Source organism: Excalfactoria chinensis, chromosome 5 (genome assembly GCF_039878825.1).
Source record: "Excalfactoria chinensis isolate bCotChi1 chromosome 5, bCotChi1.hap2, whole genome shotgun sequence".
Lineage (NCBI taxonomy): Eukaryota > Metazoa > Chordata > Aves > Galliformes > Phasianidae > Excalfactoria > Excalfactoria chinensis.
In genome coordinates, this window is record NC_092829.1 from 48,818,832 (window position 1) to 48,842,595 (window position 23,764).

The 23,764-nt window shown below is 46.1% G+C and overlaps 2 protein-coding genes and 1 long non-coding RNA gene across 3 annotated transcripts; 2 read left to right on the top strand and 1 right to left on the bottom strand.

Moving 5' to 3' along the window:
• The first annotated feature begins 151 nt into the window (after positions 1-151).
• Positions 152-15,671, top strand: ALKBH3 (alkB homolog 3, alpha-ketoglutarate dependent dioxygenase). Its single transcript, XM_072339227.1, has 9 exons — positions 152-237; positions 446-558; positions 1,368-1,402; positions 2,401-2,448; positions 3,454-3,557; positions 4,728-4,816; positions 8,027-8,236; positions 14,683-14,781; positions 15,202-15,671. The coding sequence occupies exons 1-9, from the start codon at positions 168-170 to the stop codon at positions 15,292-15,294; spliced, it is 861 nt and encodes a 286-aa protein (XP_072195328.1). The 5' UTR covers positions 152-167; the 3' UTR covers positions 15,295-15,671.
• LOC140253556 (uncharacterized) lies at positions 13,843-15,753 on the bottom strand. Its single transcript, XR_011903891.1, has 3 exons — positions 15,666-15,753; positions 14,707-14,852; positions 13,843-14,525 (listed from the first exon to the last, which is right to left on the bottom strand). It is a non-coding gene; the product is annotated as an uncharacterized lncRNA (long non-coding RNA).
• Positions 15,754-22,228: 6,475 nt separating this feature from the next.
• C5H11orf96 (chromosome 5 C11orf96 homolog) lies at positions 22,229-23,305 on the top strand. The gene has a single exon (XM_072338456.1). It carries the CDS (start codon positions 22,565-22,567, stop codon positions 22,925-22,927), a length of 363 nt encoding a protein of 120 aa, XP_072194557.1. The 5' UTR covers positions 22,229-22,564; the 3' UTR covers positions 22,928-23,305.
• Positions 23,306-23,764: the final 459 nt, after the last annotated feature.

A 23,764-nucleotide genomic window follows, 5' to 3' on the forward strand; every position in this document is an offset into this window, starting at 1 on the left:
TCAGTTATGTCCCCGGCCGGCCCCGCCGTGCCGAGACGCAGCCCTGCAGGCTCCGCTGCAGCCACCAGAGGGAGATAGGAGCTCGGACACGCCGTTCAGCTCCCGGCCCCGTAGAGACGCGGCTCGGGGAGGAGCCCGGGGCGGGGCCGCGTGTGCCCGGCAGCGCCATGGCGGAGAGGCGGCGGCGGGCCCGCGTGCAGGGCGGCTGGGCCGGCGGTGCGGCTGGACGGCAGGCAGGCAAGGCGGGGCGGCGGCTGGGGCAGGCGGGCAGAGCCGGGGGAGGCAGCCGCGCTGTGTGCCACGGTGCCGAGCACCGGAGCCCGCTCTTCGGCAGGGCTCACTTCTTCCTTCTTCACGGGATCCGTAAGCGGCTGTGACACGAAGCGCTGCGCTTTCCTTGGGGTGGAGTGTAGTTTCACGTGGTTTGTTTCACCCTTTGCTGTAGCACCGAAGGCGCCCGAGGCCGGCAGCCGTTCCCCCGCAAGCGGCGGGCAGGCGTGGGGGAGGAGGGATCAGCTCCGCTCCCAGACGCAGTTTGTCTTTGAAAAGCCATCAGAGGTAAAAGCGAGGCGGTTTCTAGCGGAATGACAAGCTTTCTGAAACTTTCATTAATAAAATCTGCGGGCTTTGAGGGTATGGTCTCACATTTGAGATGAAAAACTGAGCTGAACTTCTGGAGGCGTTTACCAAGCTGAGTTCGAAACTGTGCGGCCCGTCCATTTGGCTTCAGTCTAGGCAAAGATATCATGAAGTTATCTTGGCTCTCAAGGCTTGGAGGTGCTCTGGGAGGGTTCTCTTTCTTCAGGCAGAGCCCTGGTACCTCCGTAGTGCTGTGTGCTGCTTGCTCGCTGTCAGTACCACCTTGTGTCTCAGTGCTGAGCTCAGGGAGAAGCTCGGGGCAGCCAGAAAGCTCATCTAAGTTGGATTAAACAACTGGCCTTTAAGAACAGCTGTCCCACAGCACCTTTTAAGCTGCTGACTCCTGATCTGTCTGATGTTTTGCTCTTTGACTGCGGCTGAGATTTATTTCTCCTCGCTACATAGTTCTACTTCTGAATGTAAGGCTAAGATTTATTTAAAATTGTAATTCAGTATTGGTGGTAATCCAAATAATTTATTAATGGATGTCCTTTAGAAGGGGCATTTGGATGTTAAAATCTGTCTAGAGGTTTGGCTGCACAGAAGGGTTCTGGAGGGGGGAGGTATATTGCGGCTTAGCAGCTGTCCAGTGCTGTGTTTTTCTCACTGGTGGCACAGTGTTCACCTATCTAGAGTCACCAGAGGTGGCAGTGGCCTTTGTTTGGCTGAGGTGTGTCAGGTGCTTCAACATTTGGTGCTCATCCTGTTGTTGTCTGATTACCTTCCAGGTGGAACGCCGAGTTCCAGAGGCAGGTGTGATAGAGTGAGTATGCAGTGGACTTAACTGCCCTTCCTGCAGCTTTTCTGCACTGCTCGACAGGGTGACTGCTAAAAAAGTGTTCCTTTTCCTCTTATAACGTCCATTCCTCTTATAATGTCCATGCCTTTGAAAGAAATTTCAATATAAAACATGAACCTTTTTGTCCAGAGTCAGCAGTTAAGAGAATTCACATCTGTTTTAGTAGCTACTGCAGCTTTGGTATAGAATGAAACAGTAGGGGGATCCTTGAATGAGAGAACCACAAACATGTCTGCTTTAGTTAACAGCGTGCGTCCTCCTAGAAAACTCCCAGTGTAAACTATATTGGAGGAGCAATGCTGGACAGTGATTGGCTTCTGGGATGTTTTAGGCAAAAAAGGATATAAAATATGGAGCTGGCTTAGGAGAAGAATGAGGTAGTGGGAGAAACAAGCAGCTCATTTGAGAGTAATAGTTCACAGTAGCACAGCCTGTAACAGAGGAAAGAACTGCTCTACTCCCTGTTCCGGTGGTTAAAATGTTGTTTCCCTACATGTGGGTTGGTTTCTCTGCGTCTTGCAGACATATGAATGCTTTGCTATTGTCAGGATGATGGTATCTATCTTCTGATTGATACCCATTTACTTTGCATCTTAGTGTGCTCTTAGTGTAGCCATAACTGTAAGGATAATGGTCAAAGTATAGTCCTGTTGGTGCCTCCTTTCATTTACTGGTGGGATCCCTCATTTACTTACCTCTACAGCCCTAAAACCAGGTACTGAGCCTGGGCAAGAGTAGGAGTGGAGGACAGGAAGCACTCACAAACTCATTTGTTGCTGCAGCATCCCTTGCTGCCTCACTCTGACCACCCCTTCAGAACACTTTTGCTTCCTGTAGTAACACAAACCTTGCTGTCTTTTGAAGGCTTTCCTAGCTCACACTTACAGCAGTTAGGTCAGTGCTGTTTGGTGTGAGATCTCTTGTTGGTCGGTCTGATGGCTCTTTCTTTTCTATACCTGCAGCAAGCCCGGGATGTATGAGCTCAGCACAGGGCCAACCGGTGTTTCTAGGTAAGTGAAGAACATGCCTTTGGAAACCTGTTCTGTGCTTTTTGTTGAATGATTTGAAGGCAGCTCTCTGCAATCTGGTCTTTGCATAGTTCTGGCTGTAGGAGGCGCACGTTGCCCTTCAGTCTGCTCAGAGCGCCTCTGGAAGTGATTTGCTTATCAAGCAGCAGAGACTCACACAGTTCTGAACAGCAGTGAAGAGAAGAATGCACTTCTAATGTGCTGCATCTAGTGCTCTTGGCTGAAGCATGTCTGTTTGTTTCATGTTCCAAAGCTACTGCTGCAAATTTGGTTTGGTACTGTGTATCAGCAAGGGCATGGATAAATGGTACACAGCCAGTACCGTTATTCTGTCACTGGAGTTTGTATTTTCCTATGCTGTTGTTGGATCACAAACATTTATCAGAAGTCAATAATTAGACTTTTATATCTCTTTTTAACATCTTTTGCCTGTCTTATTGGAGCAATGCGCGTTCATAAGAGTTAACCCCTTATAAGCAGCACTGCTCTGCAGCCAAACGCAGTAGCCAGAGATTTTGCATTCTGCTGTTAGTACAGTAAAAATACATATACGCGTAAAAATAGGGGAGGTTAAATGCTCTCACGCTCTTCTGCTTGCAAGAGAAAGGATAGAGTGACAGCAGTGATAAAGGGCTGTTGTCTTCTAAGTGCCATGGACATGGTGAGTAAAGGGGATTTGTCATCTGTGTTGATGGTAGTACCATAATTGAAGATATCTAATTTATAGAGTATGATAAGAATGCTGTTCTTTGCTCAGCATATGGCTGTCTGTGGGATTTGTGGCTCATTGTCATCATGTTTTGTAGGTCTGAAAAACAATGAGGTATATTTGGTTAAAGGAAGATCCATCAGGAGCTCTTGCTGACTTCTGTGCTTGCATTATAGGCATTCTTACCTTCTTTGGGAATCCTGTAAATTAGGATATTTTATCAGAGCATATACAGAAGCCTTTATTCCTTTGTTCTTTTCTATGTGTTCTTCCTTTAGGATTCATTTGGTTCCTGGCTTCATTGACTCGGAACAGGCAGACTGGATGTTTGAACAACTCCTCCAAGACATACCCTGGGGTCAGAGAACTCACACCAGGCAGGGTAAGGTGTGTAGCTTGACTTTTCAGGTCATCTCCATGTCATTTCTGCACCAAAAACCACACGCTGCCTGTTTTTCACGTTATATATTGCCTTTCCACATTGCCTTCCAGTTCTTTGGTGTGTACCTGAAGCGCACTGCTGCTTAGAAAGTGAAGGTGCCTTTCTATCTTAAAACCCCGAAGGCATTTTCTTTCTGTGCTGTCTCCAGCTCTTTTTCCTGTTCTTTTATTTTCCATCTCCGTTCCTTCTAACCGTCTCCCGGTGATGATGTAAAAACTGTGTTCGTTGCCTTCTATCACCAAGTATATTTTTGCCACTCTCACTTAAAATCCAAGCAGGGCACATTTACTCTCCCTTGTCTTTGACTTTTGGTAGCAGTATCTGGTGAGTAAGAGTCTGCTATTCTGGATTTGTTCACTAAGGGGCACCTGTTCTATCTAGATCTCTTTTTTTAGTCAGGAGTTGATTTAAAAGATTATATTGGAGTAGTTACTGATTGTGGCTGGAAAATTTCTTCAGCATCTGTGCTTATTAGCTGGCAATAAAGGTACTGTATAATGGAGAATGCCGCCCATCAAACATGAGATATAGCTACCCAAATAGTCTTTTCAGAAGCTGAAAATACCCAGCGTTTGTATTACACCGAGGAATGCGTGTATATTTAACAAAAACGTGACATCTTGTGCAGCTTTGCTGCCTCCTGCTTCTGTAAAATCCCACTGATGCAGTACTTTCCACTTCTTGCTTCCCCATGGTTACACCTTGCAGCAGAGGCCAGTGTATTGGGTACTGAAACTGGGAGAATCCAAAGCGGCTATGATTGTAAATGAAGTTTCAGTGTAATTTTATCTTTAATTTGTCCAGTTGTTGCCCTGTCCTGCATAGGGATGAGAAAATTGCTGTGGTTCCAAGATTTTTGCCAGATGATCCTTTTTGCATGGGATCAAAACTGTGTAGCACAAGGCCTGCTCTTGAGTAATACTCCTTCTCTTGGGTTCGTTATGTAAGGCTGAGGAATTTCTAAGGGGCTGCTTTTAAACCTGAGGAGAGTGGGCACTCATTCCTTTCTGATGAAGTTTCTGTGGCAGAATTGCATCTTTCTATTTTCTATTTTCAAGCCCTTTGATTGAGAAAAGGCTGAGAAAAGCCTTCATGTTCTTTCTTTTTCAGAGGGATCTTTTGAGGAGCCACGGCTTACCTCCTGGTATGGGGAACTTCCCTACACTTACTCCAGGATAACGATGCAGCCAAACCCACACGTATGTATATGTGCACTGTTTCCTTTTACTGTTGTCTGGAGAATGAAAAACACTTTGTGGAGATTGAGCGTCAAACAATCCCTTCCATCTTCTTTTTATCTGGAACATCTATCAGAATTTCTTTTGTGATCAGCATCAGGCTGCAGTGGATTGTGGACAGCTGTATGAAATAAGTGTTATGAGTGGACTGGTTGAGAGAGGCATGATGTAGTGGATAAAAGTTGGGGAAAAGGAAATAGTTTCTCTGGTTTAATTCCAAGTTTGGGGTTTGGGTTGCTATGTAGCTTTGGACAGAACTCTTAACTATTCTGTGTGACTTACTCTATGTATTGTAATGTCGAAGGCTGTGGCCTACGTGGTCATACTGAGCTTACAGCGTATGCAGTCATACTGAGTTTTTCAGTGTCAAGATGTGAGAATATCAACTGCTGAAATATTTACATTTAGAAACACTTCAATACCGCTGAAATGAGAATTTAGGCATGTTGTTGATTCCTGTGTGAATTCAGCACATCATGTGCCTGCTCAGCAGCTTCAGATTGTTTCACGTTATTACCCATGCTATTTTGGAATGGTCAGAAACCTTCCAAGTGACGTGTTGATATTTTCTTCTTGTTCAGTTACTCTCGCTGGCTTCCAGCGTGTTGTCCTATCTGCTTATTTCTTAATATTGCTTTGCTTCACTATTCTGAGACAGTAGTCTGCTGTGATCTGAACCATACATTGGGACTGTTGAAGGTTGTATGGTGTGCAAACAGTATCCTGAGTCCCAGAACTGCTGCTGGGGGGAACAGTTCCCCTGCAAAACTCAGTTAGAGGGCAGGAAAGTGTTACTTAACAAGACAAGTTCTAAAGATTTTTCTAGTCTCAGAAATTCCATAGTTGGAAGCCTGTGGAATTTGTGGTGAGAAAATAGGCATTTTTTTTGTGCTTAATCACTGAATATTATTTTAATTGGACTCTTGTAGAAGCTGAATGGCTTTAGGGCTTTGAAGTGCACCCACAGAATCATTCTGTTGTACGCTAATGATTTAAATCTAGTTCAGAGTTGCCTGTTGTGGAAGCCGTTGCTGCTCAGAGGTTGGGTAGAGACCATGTGCCCTGAAGTTCACTGATTCAGTCTAGTTTACCTGAAGCTGAGAATTAACACCGTTGGACTCTGATTTGATTTTTTTTTTATCTCTGAGTTGCAAGGACCAAATAAGTCACACATACTGACCTCGTCTTTTATCCCCCAAATCCTTCTCCTTTTTACTGGGGAAAGGAAAGTGACATGCACCAGCAGATTTACTTAGCTGGCAACCAACCCTGCCGCTGTCTGGAAACTGTTCATGAGAACTGCCCATAGACACATATGTGTGTAGAGTCACTCTGACATCTTACTCAGCTTTGTAGGTGGAAGTTCCTGCAGCCTGAAGAAGCTGTGGATGGTGTGAAGAACACTGCCCCTACCTGCAGAATAGCATTTATATCACAGAAATATCCTGCGTGAAAGCAAATGTCATTTGATATGCAGCTTGGCCAAAGCCAGTTAACTGCCTTGATCTTTTGATCCATAGGAGTAATTAGTTTTGTGCCCCTCCTTTTTTGCTTGGTAAGACTGAGCGGGATGGCAGCATGGCTAAGTATGACGCAGTGCTGGTGCTAGTGAATTTTGGTATTTGAGGAACAATTCTTTCTAAGTAGAGGTGTAGTTAAAGAAGCACTAATGTTTTGTGATAACATGACTTCCATCACTGCTGGTTTATAGTGAAGTTTCCACTGAACTGTAAAATTCACTATATAACATTTTCATCCATACTGCATTTGTGATAGGTGTTGAAGGAATCCAGTGTGTGGTGGGTCTCTGAAAAGTACTTTCAGTAATTTTCGTTGTGTTCTTCTGTCACTGCATTGCATGTTTACCTCATACTGCAGTTCTTGAGATCCAGTGGTTTTCCTTTAGGCAACCCAACTAAGTACAAGCTGTAGCACTTTTGGCAGCTGCTACTGATTTCCCTATGTATCTCATAGCTACAAGCTATGTTCGAATATAGTTAATTATTCATAGGTTGCTTAGTCACTGAAGGGGTGACTTAGCTAAAAAAACCCCAAACAGAAAGATGACATATTGAAGGCTCCTGCAGTGTAGCCAATAGGTTAAACCCCCCCCAAAATGCAGGGGATCGTGGAAGGGAGGTGGTGCAGACCTGATTATTTGAGGTTGGTACTGGGAATTAATTCCTGCTGCCTGTTCTTCCTCCTTCCAGTGTTCACTCAGGGGGTTGGAGACAGTTCTTTGTCCTCTCTTGATCTGCTTATGTAATGGCCAAAGATTCTGGCCTACATTGCTTTGAGCCTTTTTTTTCTTTTAGCTTATATCGTGCTTAAAAGCACTCTGACAGATGAAAGCCATGATGTAAGCTTATAACATTGAGTAATGATTCACTGGACTGAGTTGTAATGGAATGTGCATAGCTGCCACAGGCTATGGGCACAGTAAGATATCAGCAAAGGAAAGGCTAAAATTCAGGACCCGTGATGCTCATTTTGTGAACCACCAAAAAGTTACAACGCTGAAGTCAAAACCCCAAGAGAAGATGAGCTGGGCTCAGCGAGCTGTGCCAATAGACCTGGGAACAGAGGGCTGTGCCGTGCTAGTGTTTGGCCAACTATTGTCTCTGGATCTGTGTCAGCTGCAGGGAGCTGAGTGTGTCACTTAGTCACCAAGTCCAACTTTTTCCTAGCAGTGGTTAAGTCAGTCAGCTGCTGTCAGACCCATGCATTAAACTGTTCTGACTTGGACAGGAAATTTACAAAGAGAGGTATGTGTGGGAGAGCTTGTATAGCTTTTGTTTTAGTTCAGAGCTGATACTGTTTGCTCATGGTCAGATTAGACAAGTCTTACTCCATTGACTTTCTCACCTTACAGTTAATTGAGGCGGCTGCCATCATCAGTACAAAAAGCAGACTGGCTTCACATTTTTAAGAGGTGATATAGTATTGAGCCATAGGTAACAGAAACATGTTTTGCAGAAAGCTCATTCCTCAGCTTTGCTAAAATTTCAGCGAGATTTTTGCAGAGGCATTTGTTCAGCTTCAAGTTTATTGTGATAATAGTGCAGTGTGCTTTGTTTCTTGTCCAAGAGCAATTTTCCTCTTGTGTCTAATGCCATTGTTTGCTAGCCTGCTTTCTTTGTATTTATCTTACACCTCTTGTGCCAATTGCAGTGGCATCCCGTGCTGACCATGCTAAAGGAGCACATAGAGGAGTTCACCGGCCATACCTTCAACTCCCTTCTCTGCAACCTGTACCGAAATGAGAAGGATAGCGTGGACTGGCACAGTGATGATGAGCCATCGCTGGGAAAAAATCCCGTCATTGCCTCGCTCAGCTTTGGTGCTACCCGGACCTTTGAGATGAGGAAGAAACCCTCTGCTGTGAGTACACTCAGCAGTGTCGTATCTTCAGTACTTTCCCTCTGTTTATATAATTTAATCACTAGAAACATTTAGTGATGTTCGTAGTCAGTGAAAACGCATTCATAAAGTTCTGCGCAGTAAGCTTAGGAAGCAAAAAGTCCATCATGTGAAGTGTGACGTGTTCAGTTTGGGGATGGAACGTCTTCAAAATAACACACAGCAGTGTAATTGCAGCCTAGGTATTGCTTTGCCGTAAGCAGGTCCTTTCCCATTCCTTGTCATCAGTAATGTTAGAAGGGTGCTTTCACTGTGTAAATGAACCATAGATTTGATACCATTTTGTTAAACTCCTGTAAGCACTGTGTAATTCATAGTATGTATGGGATGCAGAGTAGTTCTGACCGCTGTTCTAAGTAAAAATCCCCTTTGCATTGTTTGCATTCTGACCTGTGTATGTTCAGACTGAGAGACAGTGAACAGCAGGAAGGAACTGCTCATTTCTTTCCCCTAAGATACCAAACTCTGGTATCACACTTCAGAGAATAAACAGGGGTCATTACTAGGATAGGAAGCATGTGTGGAACATCCTCTCAGGGGTTAGTTGCTGATTCTGTGGAGAATACTTTTCCTAGATAAAATGCCATGTTACAAGCCAGTTTCACACTCCAATTCTGCAATGTGTGTTGACTGAAGTAAAGGAATCACACATTCCTTTGTTGAGAACCTGAGCCTTACCTTAGGGTATCTTGCTTCAGATGTCTTTTCTGCATGTCTTCTGTTATGAGGCGGTATGCTTGCGATGAGCTTTGGTTAGAATAATTATTATTCTTTAAATATATGCATATATAGTCTGAAAAGCACTTCAGAATCTTAGGGAAGAAGTTTGCTGACTACTTATGTCATTATTAATTCTGAATAAACTGGTTCAGAAAGCAGAGGTGGAGATGATCAGTGTATAAGAAAACTGCACTGATGTACTGAAATCTGCCTGCCATGGGTTACCCAGCTGTAAATGGAACGGATCAGAATTGCAATTGGAAAACTAAATAATTTGTATTTTTCACCAGTTCTTTAGTTTGTGGATCCCTTATTGTGTGAAAGGATTTTAATCCAGTGGTACTTGAGTATGAGATCACATAACCAGTGCATTGTATCTCTGGACATAGCATGAGGAAGTATCTCGGATGCTGTGATTCTAACAAAATGTCAGCTGGCAAGTTCATTCTTCTGGGAAGTTGTAAATGGTGCTTGAGTTCATTTCTAGATTGCATGTGTGCCCTTTCAATGGATCACAGTCTATGCCACCTAGATTTCAGCATAGACTGCAATTTCTGCTTAAAAACTGGGCGCAGTTCTTAGGCAAGATGTCTTACTATGAGTAAAGGGGGAATTCAATCTATGCCATTCATAATTGGCCAGCTTCTTTGGTCTGTAGTATGTTCCTTTTTTTCTTCCCGAGCTGGATCATTTTTCATATATGTATCCATCAGGTCTTCTCATCATGTTTTTCTTTAGTGTCTCTGATCAGCTCTTTCTGACTAGCTCAGTCTTGTTACCTATGAAGTATTCCTTTTGCAACTGTGGCGTACCTGTTTCTAAAGTGAGGTCCCCACGTGCAGAGTGACGTTTGAACACACTGCTGTTAGCTGTATATCCTGTGCCTAAGGGCATTTTACTGAAATTATATGTCATGTTACTTATTCTTTGCGCGTTCCAAAAGCCTGCAATTTTCTGAGCATCCTATGGCACGAGGTGCTCTGCCAAGTGGGAGTTGCTGGAGTCTCTGACGGAAATTACAACCTTTCAGGCTGTACCAGCAAAGAAGTAATTTTTGTGCTCTATTGTAATGTGGCATTCTCACTTTCATTAAGAGAAAGTTAAAGTTGATTGCAGACATTTGAAGCTTGATCATTACTTCGTTCAAAAGCAAATTGCATGAGGAGGGATGTAGTCTAGGGAAGGGTGAATCTACACTAGCAGTCATCGCAGGCATTTCAGGCTCTTATCTGGCTTGAAATCTGCCATTGTTTGTACATAAGAAGTTCTGGAGGCAATCTCCTCTGGGGTGGAAAAGAGGAAAGTAATTCCTTTTCATCCCCGTGTTAAACTTCTTTAAGGGCCAGCATTCTACTAATGTTGACCTTAGTGTTTCAGAGGCCATCGCTTCTCTCTGTTCAAGTGCGTGCTTTTAAGTATTCTGAGATGGAAGGCATCATGAAAATACAGGGTGAGAAGTACTGTAGTAGAATCTCGGTGTGGTAAGTGATGCTGCAAAAAAAGTAAAGCAACTGCCTGTGTGTGATTGTGTACCAGGCACAAAACAGCATGTACCAGAAGTCAGTAATACCTTGTACTGCCATTGGGGAACACCGGAGCAGGGCCTTCAGAGACTTTGCTTTGTAATAGAGTGCATCTGTACTAGCATACTTCATCTTGAAACACTGATGGACTTATTAGAGACTACAAACCTATTTTCCTTAGTCACATATGGCAAAGACAAGTCATGATGGTGTTTGTTTGAGGTTGGTTGTTTTGTATTTGCTGTTATTGCATGTTTGTGTGAGATTTTTACATGTGCTCTGTAGAGATTTGATGGAACTTACACAGGTCACTCTGAAACTGCCACAAAGGACAATCTTTATGTCCTTTGGAGTGGTGTGGGGGGAAGGGTGAAGCTATTTAGCTGCAAATGGTGCTGTTTGCTGTTGGAAAATTATTCCAGAGTGAGGCTAAGGAAAGGTCCAGTCCTCTTTTTTTTTCCTATTTGGTGACTGCTGTACTGGATGAGTAAGTGCTCACCATGTAATAGGTGGGGAGGTGGGGAAGGAGTGCAGAGAGGCACGCAGAGCCTGCCTGTATCTGCATTGCCTCCCTTCTGAGTAAGTAGAAGATAATTCCTACTCAGATTTCAGCCCAGCACATGTGCAAGGAAAAAGCCTCATCTGCTTTTTGGAAGCAAATCCCTCACTAGAATTGCTACAGGGACTTTTTGTAGAAATTAACACGATGTCAGAAACAGTTTATCTTTACCCACTGGAGTTTTCAAGTGTTCATTCTCTAAAACGAAGCCCTTTCTGTTCATTTGGACCATCTTATTATTGCTCATCACTGTTCAATTCAGGCAGCACCAGGGTACCTGATTAGCTATTTTTGGAAAGCGTGAGAGGTTTCAGCCGAAGGGTGAAGGGAACTACATGATGCTCCAGCAGCCCTGTGTTGCCCACAGCTGAGGGCACAGAGGCCTGGGCCAAGTCACTGCCAGCTGTGGTCCTTGGTAACTATGGCGACTGGTGGGTGCTGGGCATGGAGGGAGTTCTGTGCGTGTCAGGTAACAGCAGGGTGTTTGTAGCATTCTGAGAACCAGCCTTCACGTGGGTCTGTCCTTCACATGAAATGCTAAGGCAAGGTCCTGCTGTCCTTGCGTAGCTGTTCCAATGGAAGTTAGCACTCCTAGTAAACAGCAGAAAAATAACCCTTGGTGTCCTCATGGCCCTCAATGAAGACTGACACAGGAGTATATGGAGCACAGTAGAAACAAAGACTTGGATCAGGATGGGTGGATTGGCAGGAAGGAGACTTGTGGGCAACAGCAGCTGTAGAGGAGGTGGCTTTCTCTGCTGGTATTGGCAGGGCGTGAGCAGCTATAGACTAGTAAGAGGAAGAGGCAATTACTTCAGGCTGCCACAATTGCAGAAAGCGAGGTCAGCAGAAGGAGTTTAAAGATAGTCCTGTGTAGGAGGGCGGGGGGATTACTTGAGGAAACAGCAATAATGCTGATACTCATTCTCACTGAATCCATAAAAGAGCTGCACTGAGGATGTCATCAAAGTGGCAAGAAGAAACAGGCAAAAATGCAAAACGGTTTATACATAGATCACTCTGAATGTAATGCCTTCTGTTTATTTCCATGGAAACTACAACAAATACAAAAAACATAACAACACTGCTTGGGAGAGTAAAATCTCAGCTACCAAATGCTGTTTTTCAACAGTCACCACCATTAGCTGTGCATTTTTACCAGCAGTGAACAGTGAGCAATGAATGCTCTTACTGGTCTGCAGCAGCAGAGGTGGCCCATTGTCACCGCTGCTGAAATGCACCACCCACTGCCTCACTGTGCTCACATCCACTGATTGGTCTCCAGAAATGTTCAGCAAACATCAATGAGTTCCTATGGGTGCCATGTTTTCAACACGGAGGAATTCAGTGGCATACCTTGGCTTCATATGCACTTCCATGTCAGGCTGCCCCTCTGCTGCCATCTGTCACATGGCACCAAAATGTAATGGGTTACTGGTGGGAAAGTTCGACCTCTGCTGCCATACCACCAACATCCGCCTCTGACATCGTGGGCCAACATAATAATAGGGGAGGCATTACTTTCAGAGCAGTCCTTGTAGATGAGCCCAGTTTGTCATGGAGATTCAAATGGTGCTTCCACAGCTGGTGGTAGAGGAGAAAACTAGAAAAGAGGGATAGGAATCCAAAATATGTAAGATTCAAAGTTTGTAAGGATAATTCTCACGCTTGAGGTGATAGGTAAAGTAGAAGTCCAGGAGCTGGCACTCTGGCTTCCAGATCTTTTCTCTATCTTAGCTTTTTGATTTTGTAAGTGCTGCTTTTAGATATTGGTTTTTCTAAGCCAAAAGAATGTTTTCTCCTGAATCATTTGACTTAAAAGATTAATTTTAATTATGATCAGCAGGAAAGAGACGTTCAAAATAAGTCCGCTTTTGTCCTTCCACAAAGTGAAACAGCGCAATCCCATGAAACAAAAAAGCAGCCATGCAATGGTATTTCACTGCTTTTCATCAGCAGTCATGTTTGTATCTGTTCTTGAAACTGTCTCCTTTTTTCCCCCGATGTTTAAGGGGAAAAGAAATGACATTGTGCGTTACTTCTAAGAGAGCAAGATAAATGCCGAATAATTCCACATGCTTGAAAGTATACTTTGCAAATGGCCACTGTCCTTCTGAAAAAGAAAATACTACAAGTGGTTCTCAGTGCCCTCAGCACTCCCTGATGTCAGAGGTTGAATGAGCGTAACTAAGTGAGGAACAGCCTCAGCTATCACCAGGCAAGGTACTAATGTGGAACTGCCAGCCAGTACTGCCCCTTGCACCAGCAGGAGTGAATAACCGTATTCTGTCACACTAAGCCTAACAGTCCTAGGCATGGACAGAAAGCTTGCTTTTGTTACTGGGATTTGAGTTTACCCTGACCAAGGTTGGGGTTTTTTTGCATGAATTAAAAACAGATTTGGTGATCCGTTTGGAAAAAAAAAGCCCGTCTTTCTGCTTCCAGAGATGCATTAGTGCACAAGTTTTCCCCTCCTCCCTCCTGTATTTTGAAAGCAATTTTCTACCTGAATCCTCTGAATTCCTTATTTCAGAGAGTTGCTTTCTACTCTTCCTAAGCAGCTTTTTAAATTGGCAGCAGACATCTATAATGTGCCAACTATGTACTTGGATTCTGTATTGGGAGAAGAATAGTGTTTCTCCTACTTGGCACTTTAATAAAGATGAAGTAATTAAAGTGTCAGTGGTAAGTAGGTGAGATGCCGAATAGAAGTTGCATAAGGTTTGTAGCAAATTTTGCACCTGTTGAAGGCTAATACCAATATTAGAAGAGTACATGGAGTGTTGTACCTGCCCGTGTGGCGTTCTGGGAGACGGTTGGCATCAGGTGCAGTGTGGTTTCATGAGGATGTAACTGTGATGACTGACTAAGATAAGTGTGTTAGTGTAATTGGCTTCCCTGAGCAATGCGACAGTGGCAATGTGTTGGTCTGATGCAGAACTGGAAATGAGGAGTTCCTCTTCTGAATGATGTCACGTGTGTCAGACCAAGGTTGTGGTACTGCTGCATTTAGTTATAGTTCATGCTTAAAACTGTTGTATGTCATTGGGGGAGCTCAGTAAAAGTCTTGCAATTGATGCATGTCTTCTAGTTTAGCAATCTCTTTTGCTTAATAATAATGAAGTTTGAAGGGAGCTTGTTTTAAGAACTCTTGATCTAGCAGATAGCACTGTACCAACAAGTACTATCTGGAATCTGAAACAGAACCGATTGATAGAAGGTGTTCATTTTTGATGAAGAAGCTAACCATTGGGGTCGCCGTTATGATTGCAAAACGCTTCCACACAGAACCATTTAATCCATATGGATGTCTCCAGAAGAGTCGCAGCCTCTCTCCAGGATGTTGCACTGGATGTAGAAAGCGGTTGTTGAACTTGATCTGTGCTGTACAGACAGCGAGATGTAATACAGCTTCTTTCATCCTTAACATGCTCGGCTCCTGATCTCTCTATGAAATATGGTTGCAGAGAAGTTTAGTTAGATTTCCTGATCCTGTAAGAGCTTCCTTTCTTCCTCCCATGTCCCTGTTTTTTAAGCTCTGCTATGGAGGTCTGGTTATCTGCCAAATGTGCTTGCCTACCTCAGTGTCCACTGTTTCTTTTTAGGAAGAGAATGGAGACTATACTTACGTAGAGAAGCTAAGAATCCCACTTGATCACGGGACTCTGCTGCTGATGGAAGGAGCTACCCAGGAGGACTGGCAGGTAAGAATTCACTGGCACTCCTTATTGCGCTTTACTTCCAGTGCAGTTCTCTAAATATATGCAAGGCACTCCTGTAAAGATATGGAATATATGTTTTCTACTGGAACAAATATTTCAGTACGTGATATTACTTCAGAATGTCAAAGCACCCCCAAAAAGTTACGGGTTTTTATTCAGCTGCTAAGTGATAGTAAGAACTGTCTCACATGTAGGTGTTCATCGCAGTTCCTCAGTGAAAGTTGCAGCCTGCAGCTGAAAGAGTAAAATCAATTTAGGAACTTAGTTTAGGCAGTTTAGTTTAACAAGCCCACAGTAATCTGCAATATTACAATTCTTTACACTGATTATGCCTCCATTTTAGATGCACAAGCTCATGGATGTTTGTTTGTTTTGTTTGTTTTTCCATCATGCTGCTCACAGCATCGAGTACCTAAGGAGTACCATTCCAGAGACGCACGGATAAACTTGACCTTTAGGATCATTTATCCGGAACCTGATCGAGTTTGGAAGTGAAAAGGCACTTTGGGCATTGTTGAACGTAAACCACAGGAGATCGAGAGCCTCAGATTCAAAAGAAACCTTACAGGAAGGAGTTCTGAGAAAAGTCTGATGGGAAAGAGAACTGATGTCATGAAGATCCTTGACGATCAGAAGTTACCTGTTATGCAAGCTGTGCTGTTTTCAGAAGTGGTGATATTTTTATTCGGGTGAATATTAAGTCATATACTTGGTTTGCAAAAAAAAAGACTATTCTTAAAAGAACATGGAATCTCTGAGAGGTACTGACCAGAGCTGTCAGCGGCTCAGAACTGACTCTAGGTTGCCATACTGGAGTTTACCTGGCCTACCTGTTGTTAGGAACCAGTAAGCTGGTGATTGCTTACCTCGCTGTTAGGCCCGGTACAGTGTATGCATGGTTCTTGCTGCAGTTGAATGAAACCCACTGTACTGAACTAGAACATTGGTTTGGGCTGTCTTCATGTTCTGTTTCAAGTAGGATCCAAGCATGGGTAAATACTCAATGCTGTGTAACACGTTAGAAAACCTCTTTGGTGCGGGAGTAAGTTGGTGTTAGAAAGATGTCTGTCTTCTGTTAGCGAGCATTTTCTGCAGTTAAAGTTTGTTACTTGACAGGAGTGGTCAGGTTGTCAGTACTCAGTTATGCCTGTATGTTAAGGTGCTGAGCCTCCAGGACAGGCTGTCGAGCTCTTTAATTCCACGTGTATCAGCCAAATTTGTTAACAACTTCTTTATCTGAATTGCCTTATGGCTTTAGACACAGCTTATTCTTCTAAAAGGAATGAATGCTGTTAGAAAACTTGCTTCATTATCTAATAATGTCTCCTCTTTCATCCCAGTTCTTACAGAAATATGTTTTTGGAAATATATCTTCAATTTGATGTTAATTCCTTCAATTTGAGTCTAAGTTCCAGGCTCTGTGATGTACCTCCTGAGAGCAAGCATTGAAGCAGGCGGCTGTTTCCTTTAATGTTTATTTTGTTTGGGTAACTGATACTTTATTACCCCATATGCATGCCCAGTTTTGGCAGTTCTTATAGAGAGTGTTTTCCCTTAACCAAGTTGCTCTGCAGACTTTTCCAGGTATTTTGACAAGGCAACATTTTAGCATCTGTCAGCTCAGACAAGCTGCATTTGTTCACGCTGTGTTACCTGTAGTCATGCTGCTAGAGCGACTAGTAGGTGAAGGCTACTGGGAACCTTTAAATCCCCAAACTTTAGCCTATGGAAATGGCAACTGGTTTGAATTCAGTGAAGCCCTGGTGTGTAACTGATGACAGGGCTGTGCTGAGGAAAAACAGTTTCTCACTTACTTTCTCAGCTCCAGTTTATAATGTTAGCAAATTGTTTAGTTTATTTGCTCTGAGCTGTGAGAAGACAAAGGTTTGCCCCCAAAATAAAACAATTTACAAGAGAATTGCCGTATCCCATATTTCTCTCCTGGGGCGATGTCGTTTTATCGCTGCTGTCCCCTGTGTGCTGCTTGCTTTTCCACATCAGTGGCAGAGGGAAGAAGGCATGTTGCGTCCTTCCTCCCCCTGTCCTGCAAGGGGAACAGTTGGCACAGAGGTCAGGTTTCTTCACGCCAGATGGGGTGTTGGGTGTTGTGGGTCCTTCCTTCCTCCCCCCCACCTCCTCCCAGAATGTCTCCTAGCCAGGTGGCAGCAAACTGTGGCCTCCTGCCCGCCGGAACAGCAGGAAATGGCTTAGAGCAGAGGAGATTTCAGCCCACATCTCCTCAGGAGGTCTTTCTGCAGGGACATTTTCTTTGCAGAGATTTGTTCCTTAATACTGCAAGCACTCTCGTGGTTCTTGCTTCTGGTGCTGTTTAGTGTCACCAAAAGGCTTGATTTTTCATGGGAAATCAGCCAGACTGAAAATTTCAGGTGTTTCTGCTGTTGGAATCAAGTGCACAGTGTGATGTTCATTTAAGATGTTAAATGTGTAGAGTGTCCAACTTTTAGATAGCTGAAGGAACTTTTTCCCTCATTAAGTGGATTTGAAAACAGTGCCTCCGAAAGGCGCTATCCAGAGGTTTATTTTCCAGTCATGAGGCTTTACTTCCTTCCTAGAATTGTTTTGACAGTACAGCATTCCCAGCCAAAAGCTTATTGAAAAAAAGTTTTAAACTCAGAATTCGTGACAGTAATTTAAAGTAGAATGTGTTGCAGGGCTGTTGGGTTGATCCCAAACCGAATGTTTTTACATACACAAAGGATTCAGAGAGGGGATTTTTCCTGGACAGTTTTGTTTTTGCTGTTCTCACCAGAATAAAGCATGAAGTTGTCTGCCCTTATGAGCTGGTGGAGCAGATGTTAGGAGCCGCTTTGCCTATGGAGTGCTTTTGGACTTCATTTTCTGTATTTCCAACATGGTGTTGTTGCCATCTCTCCCAAACTGCCTTTTGTAGCCATTTGCTGTTCCAACCCTACTTCTATGTTATTTGTTCCCGCTGATCTCTAGTTGTTTCTCATACACTCCCAACAGCAGGTGTGTGATGTAGCAGGTTTCAACTGCGCCTTTACTTTTTTCCTGTTTCTTCATTGTGAAGTGTTATTTCCCAGCAGAATATGAACTTCAGCAGAGTCTTTTCCACGGTAAGCTGAAAAATTGCATTCCTCGAGACCATTCATTGCCTGTGGTTTTCCTACAGATTGCCTTTTCCAAGTAACCGCCACGTTTTCCAATATACAACTCTCAGGCTTGGTGGTCAGGGGTAGATGTTAGAAGCTGTCTTTGGTAAAGATAGAGTGTGGTCTTTTGCCCCTAGAGAATATGCAGAATGGAGCTGTTCTTAACAAAGAAACAGAAAACAGCAAACAAAAACAAACCAGCCAAACAAAACAACCGCCTTGTGACTGGTGCACAGGGTTGTTCCATCCATAGTTCGTTTTGTTGTTCATTTAACACATACATAAGCAGTAGCATTATTAATAAACCACGGTGATATCAGGAATCTATGTCTCTGCACTACTTGCAGTAGCCATCTAACCATGGGATACCTGAATGTTCAAGCATAAGCTCTTGATAAAGCTCTAGTACAGCTGGTTAAATACCGTGCTGTTGGGCCACAGCTGCTTGATCTGAGCACGTTCTGTTTAAAAACAACAGTAAATTTCATCATTTCTGTCAGGAAAAAGGTGATTACGTAGGATTTAGAGTTCTCATTGACTTTAAAGCAATCCGTTGTTTTATTTCTCTCACATCAGATTAATTCTAGCTCTATGTTTTCCACTTGTCATGACTAATGGATTAAGTTATAGCTACCTGAAATCTGCTTCTGCCAGTAGCTGTTGAGAGAGAGATGGGGTGCCAGGAAGGGGTTAAGGAGCCAGAACATTTGTACTGCAGCACTGGCTGAGTGCAGAAGATTGCTCTCCTGGGGGCTTCGGATAGGAGCCCTGGGATGGGTGCTGCGAATCCATAATGCCTCCTTGTCAAGTACTGCTGCTATTGACTTAGCTAAAAAGCGTTTAACACCCGCTTTGCCTTTTCTGGTCATAAACATTTTCAGATTGGATATGAAATCTGCCTCACTCTGTTTTGTTTTTGAAGTGCTTCTTGTAAATGCTCAAGGTTTCCATAGTAACCGATGCCATTTGTTTAAACTGCAGCTCACCGGCCTGTCCTCCTGCACCTCACTGCTGCTGGGATCCTGCAGCTATCACTCCTTCTCTTGACATGCCTGGGAGTGACTCGTAAATACCACATAGTGGCTCACCAGCAGGTCTCTGTAAAAACATGGGCCCTTCCCAGAGGGCCATCGCTCAGTAGGATGACAGATGTGGGCTTTCTCGCTTGCTGACCTGTTTGATTTACCTCCTCTTCCTGTGCACCATTCCGTGCAGCTTTAGAGTGCCGTGTGATCTCCCTGTGGGAGCAGCACCCAGACTGGCTGGCAGCTCTCTGGCTCCCCACACCATGAGGATGTGTCTCTGGGCGGCCAGAAGATGGGTTTGATGCATCTTTCCTTTGCTTTAAGTGAAGGAAGTGGGGGAAGTAAATCAAGGGCTGTTATCAGAATACAGAGCGTGGAGGTCTGTCACACCGGGCTGCCACTTGCCTTAGGTTCCCCAAGAGGAACAGAGCCACCTTGTGCTCCAATCGCTTAGGAGGGTTTTTCTATGGGTGAGCAAGACTTCAGGTCCTGGGGATCACCCAGCTGGATGGTACTCAACCAAAAGCCATTTCTGCCAGCACAACACAGTTCTGGTGTTTTTATCCTTAGAATGAAGCTGATTTCTGTCTCAATTACTTACAAACAGGCTTAAAAGGAAAGAGGAGGGGAAAGAGGAAGTTTCTTCTGAAGCAGATGGATTCCCTGCAGTGTCTGTAGCCACAGAAGGAACTGGGAGTTGATAGTTGGAATGTTGGAATCCCACGTGTGGCTCCAGCTCAGGGTTTTAAACCAGAAGAATTTAAAACACGAGAGAAAAACATTTTTCAAGTTTTTCAACCTGGGGCAGCCTGCACTTCATCAGCTACAAGGTGTGTTATTGAACTAGAAATGCAAACTGCTTAATTGGTTGTATCGCAGTACCCATTAGACACAGAAATACGTGAGCAGGTATAGCCATGGAAGCTGACAGCTCAGCTTTGTCCCAAGGACCTGCGATTTGTACCAAAGGCAATGGGAATGTTCAGAGCAATTGGTGTCTGCATGAGCTAACAGCACAGCTTTGTTGTTGAAGCAGCAGATCCCCCCAAATATCAGCTCCTGTTGTCTAGCCGTGCTCCCATGGTGTATCCCCACACACCGCATGCTGCTGTGTCTGTGGCAGTGCTGGAGGAGCTGCAGCCTGCCCTGACCCCATCAGCCCAAACAGAGGAAACTCAGCATAGCAGTTTCCGTCAGGGAACATTTTGCAGCTCTTTTTGAAAACAAAGAGCTTTATTACCCCATTAATTAGAAGTAGTGTGATGACAGCAAAAACGCTGTTATCCTGTGGCTGCTACTGACATACTGGCTTCACTTCAGCTATGGCTTTATAACTAAAATAATTCAAAGCAGAGAATAACGCAGCGCATTTCTGTGTGGAGCATTAATACATGCAAACTTTCCAGTGTCTATATTGTCCAATGGGTAGAAAGAAACGTTTCAGGTTACGATGGCATGAAGTACATGAGAAGTCAGATCGTGCTGCAGGCTGACTGAGGGAGCAGCAGGCTCAGTGCACTGGGGTTCAGCACATCTGGGGTGCTGCTGCCTGCTTGCTACAGTGGCTGTGCATCTCCAGCCAGCAGGCTCCAGTCAGGCTTCCAATGGGCCTTCTGCAGCCTGTATGCCCTGTCAGAGAGGTGTGGATTCCCACAGCACCGGGGCCATGTGCACAGGGATGACCTCAGCTCTTCACTATGTGAGACAGAACCCTCCTCCATGGGAGCCCCCTGGCAGCGGGCTCTGCCATCCCAGCAGTGAGGTCGCATTTCAACCCTGGGAGCACCCAGATTAAAGGTATGATTTAAGCCACCGGAATAAATATAGTTGTTACATTAGCGCGTTGCAGGCCTAGCTTGGGGGGATTATGTCACAGGATATTTTTTTCCAAATTGTCTCAACTAAAAACTTAAGGCTTCCTGGTTATTGCCATGGTGATGTTTCTCCAACTCAACACTGGAATTTCCCAGAACCTTTTATACTCCTGCCTGTTCAGGTACCTGAAAGAAAACTTCTGTGTTTGTGCTGAACGAACTCAGTGGGCAGTTGGGACTGGGGCTGCTTGTGCTGAATTTCTCAGCAAGGCCTGGGATCCTCTGGTGCCGAGGCCATTGCTAGTGCAGATTGCATTCACCAGGCTTGGTGTGGGCAGCATCTGGGTTGCTGCAGGGAAGAGCTCAGCCCCAAAGACCCCTGGACGATAGCTCTGTCCCTGGTGTGGTTGTGATGGCAGAGCCGAGATCCAGGGATTGGCCTACTGTAAGTCCTTGTTGTGTGCCAAGGGCTAAGGGGATACATTTAGCCACTGAGATCAACCAAAAGCTTGTTCGCTTTTAAAGTTAATTGTATCTCCCAGTACAAAGGCTTCAGACTAAGCCTGGCCCTGAGGCTGCTGCAAGCAGCCAAGGAGCGAGCCGCTTGCTTGCAGCCAGATGCCTCCTCATGCTGAAGCTGAAGCGTTGCCTTAGCACTGGCAGTGCTTCCTGTGCTGCCCATACCTTGCTTCCAGCCCCATGTCCATGTTCTGGAGCCAGGCTGCAGTGGGGCTGCCATTGCTCAGCTCCTTACCAGGCCTCAGCAATGTTCTGTGTGGGTGAAGCTGCCAGAGGGTGTCTTAGTGGTGTATTCTCACATCGGCTCTGCACAGGGAACAGCTGAGCTACATCAGGCTCTACCTCCCTCCTGCTTTCCTTCTCTGCTTCCCCCTAGCTCTGTCCCCATCCCTGCCCTATGTTGCCTCATGTTGATGACTTTCTATGACCGTGTCCCCTTGGCCTGACTGGCTTCAAGGTGTGGTTGCAGCCTCTGCTCACTTGCGGGCTTTTGTTTCGGCTCAGTGCTAGTGTATGCCATTTCTTGTCTGCTGCTCTGCTTGTGCATCACCCGTGCGGCCGAGGCTGAGGGGAGTGGAAAATTTTAGGTTCCCTCAGATAAGCGGACGTGGGGTCACGCTGAAGCAGGTACCTAACCCTGCTTATTAAACCACGTCAAAAGGGGCAGAAGTGGGAGGAGATCTGCTATGGAGTAGTACTATGCGATCGCTGTAGTTTATTGTGGCGTTGGGGCGTCTTATCCCGGTCCAGAGCTGGGCTTGCCCTGAGCGCAGCGCTGCGGGGCTGAGCGCTGGACCCGCGGCTCTCAGCTCGGGGGCCGCGGGAGGTGCGGATCGAGGCGCGCTGCCCCGCGCTCGCAGCGCCCCGTTCCCCCGCGGCCGGGGGGCGGTGGAGGAGAGGCGGCGCCGGGGGCGGGGGACCGGGGCGGTGCCAGGCGGCGGGGCCGCGGGTGGGCTCCGCCGCCGCCGAGCATGCTCCCGCGTGGGCACCGTCGCTCTATATAACGGCGGCGGGCGCAGCCGGTTCAGCAGAGGCAGGCGGGACGCGCTTGGATCGCATCGCGTCGCACCGCATCTGATCGCCCCTGATCGCCCGGCACCGCATCTCTTTCGGCACCGCGCAGCTTGTCGACCGCTCCTCGGCTCCGCAGCGCGTCCGCTCCGCGTCCGCCGCTCACCTCTCCGCTCCGGCCCCGTTGCCCGGCACGGCCGAGGCAGCTCCCCCCGCGCCGCCGGCCCCGGCCCCCGCGGCGGGCGGCCCCGCGGGCGGCAGGATGGCCGCCAAGCCCGCCGAGCTGCTGGGCGTCTGCTCCAGCTACCAGGCGGTGATGCCGCACTTCGTCAGCGTGGCCGAGGAGTTTCCGCCGCCCGCCCGGCCGGCCCGACCCGTTCGCGGCAAGGCGCGGCGGCCGCGGCAGTCGCGCTTCAAGACGCAGCCGGTGACTTTCGACGAGATCCAGGAGGTGGAGGAAGAAGGGGTGTCCCCCATGGAGGAGGAGAAGGCCAAGAAGTCCTTCCTGCAGTCGCTGGAGTGCCTGCGGCGCAGCACCCAGAACCTCAGCCTGCAGCGGGACCGCCTGGGCAGCTGCCGCCTGCGCAACAGCCTCGACTCCAGCGACTCGGACTCGGCCCTCTGAGGGGCTGCTCGGCTTTGCCTGGCCCGGCTCGGCGAGACCCGGCCCGGCCCGCGGACTGCTCCCGGTGACGGCGGGGATCCGGCGGTGCGAGGCTCCGCCGCCTGCCGGGTCGCGGTGTTTTCTGAGAAAGCGCTTGTACCTTCGTTTCTATTTGATTGTACGAAACTCTCCGTCTAAAAGACAAAAAAAAAAAAAAATTAAAAAAAAATCTTTTCTATCCGTTAGAAGAAATGAGCTGTTTTAGATGCATTGAGCTGCCGGACTTTATATTTATTTTTGCATTTAAACTGTCGACCGCGTTAATTTAATATGTTTCTACCTGAATGTCTGTTATTATTTCCATAAAAGAGTAATAAAATCCGATATATTTGCACAGTACCCCCGGGCCGTCCTTATTGCGATGCCCTGCCCTGCCCTCGCTGTTGCTGCTGCTGCCGCTCGCGGAGGTGCCGGCTGCACCGACGGGACGGAGATGGGCTGCGGGATGATCTTACGCAGCTTCGTTGGCTTTGTTAAGACGGTTGTGTTCGATTGGATTGGAGCTTAAGGACCGCTTGGAACTGGCTGTGCCCAAAAGCATTGCCACAGCCGGGCGGGTGCAGTTCGTGTCTCGGTACGTTGACTTTCTGCTCTCATCCGAGGGTTTCCATTCCTTTTCCCTGCCCACAGCTGTACAGTGCTGCACACGGATTCAGTACCTGGGGCCGACTCGGGCTCCTATCCTGTCGCTGTCATCTGACAGCAGGGGGGTGAGATTCACCTGGAGCTGATGGGCACAGGGTTTTGGTGTGGGACGAAAGTGAATTCTTTGACTCTTCAGGGTGCATGAGTGTGTGT

What these genes read in the sequence shown, in the direction of transcription:
- ALKBH3 (XM_072339227.1), top strand. Translation starts at nt 168, where the DNA reads ATGGCGGAGAGGCGGCGGCGGGCCCGCGTGCAGGGCGGCTGGGCCGGC. An exon ending in CCAGAGGCAGGTGTGATAGA is followed by an intron (nt 1,403 to 2,400) that starts GTGAGTATGCAG and finishes CTATACCTGCAG; the next exon opens with CAAGCCCGGGATGTATGAGC. An exon ending in CGATGCAGCCAAACCCACAC is followed by an intron (nt 4,817 to 8,026) that starts GTATGTATATGT and finishes TGCCAATTGCAG; the next exon opens with TGGCATCCCGTGCTGACCAT.
- C5H11orf96 (XM_072338456.1), top strand. Translation starts at nt 22,565, where the DNA reads ATGGCCGCCAAGCCCGCCGAGCTGCTGGGCGTCTGCTCCAGCTACCAG.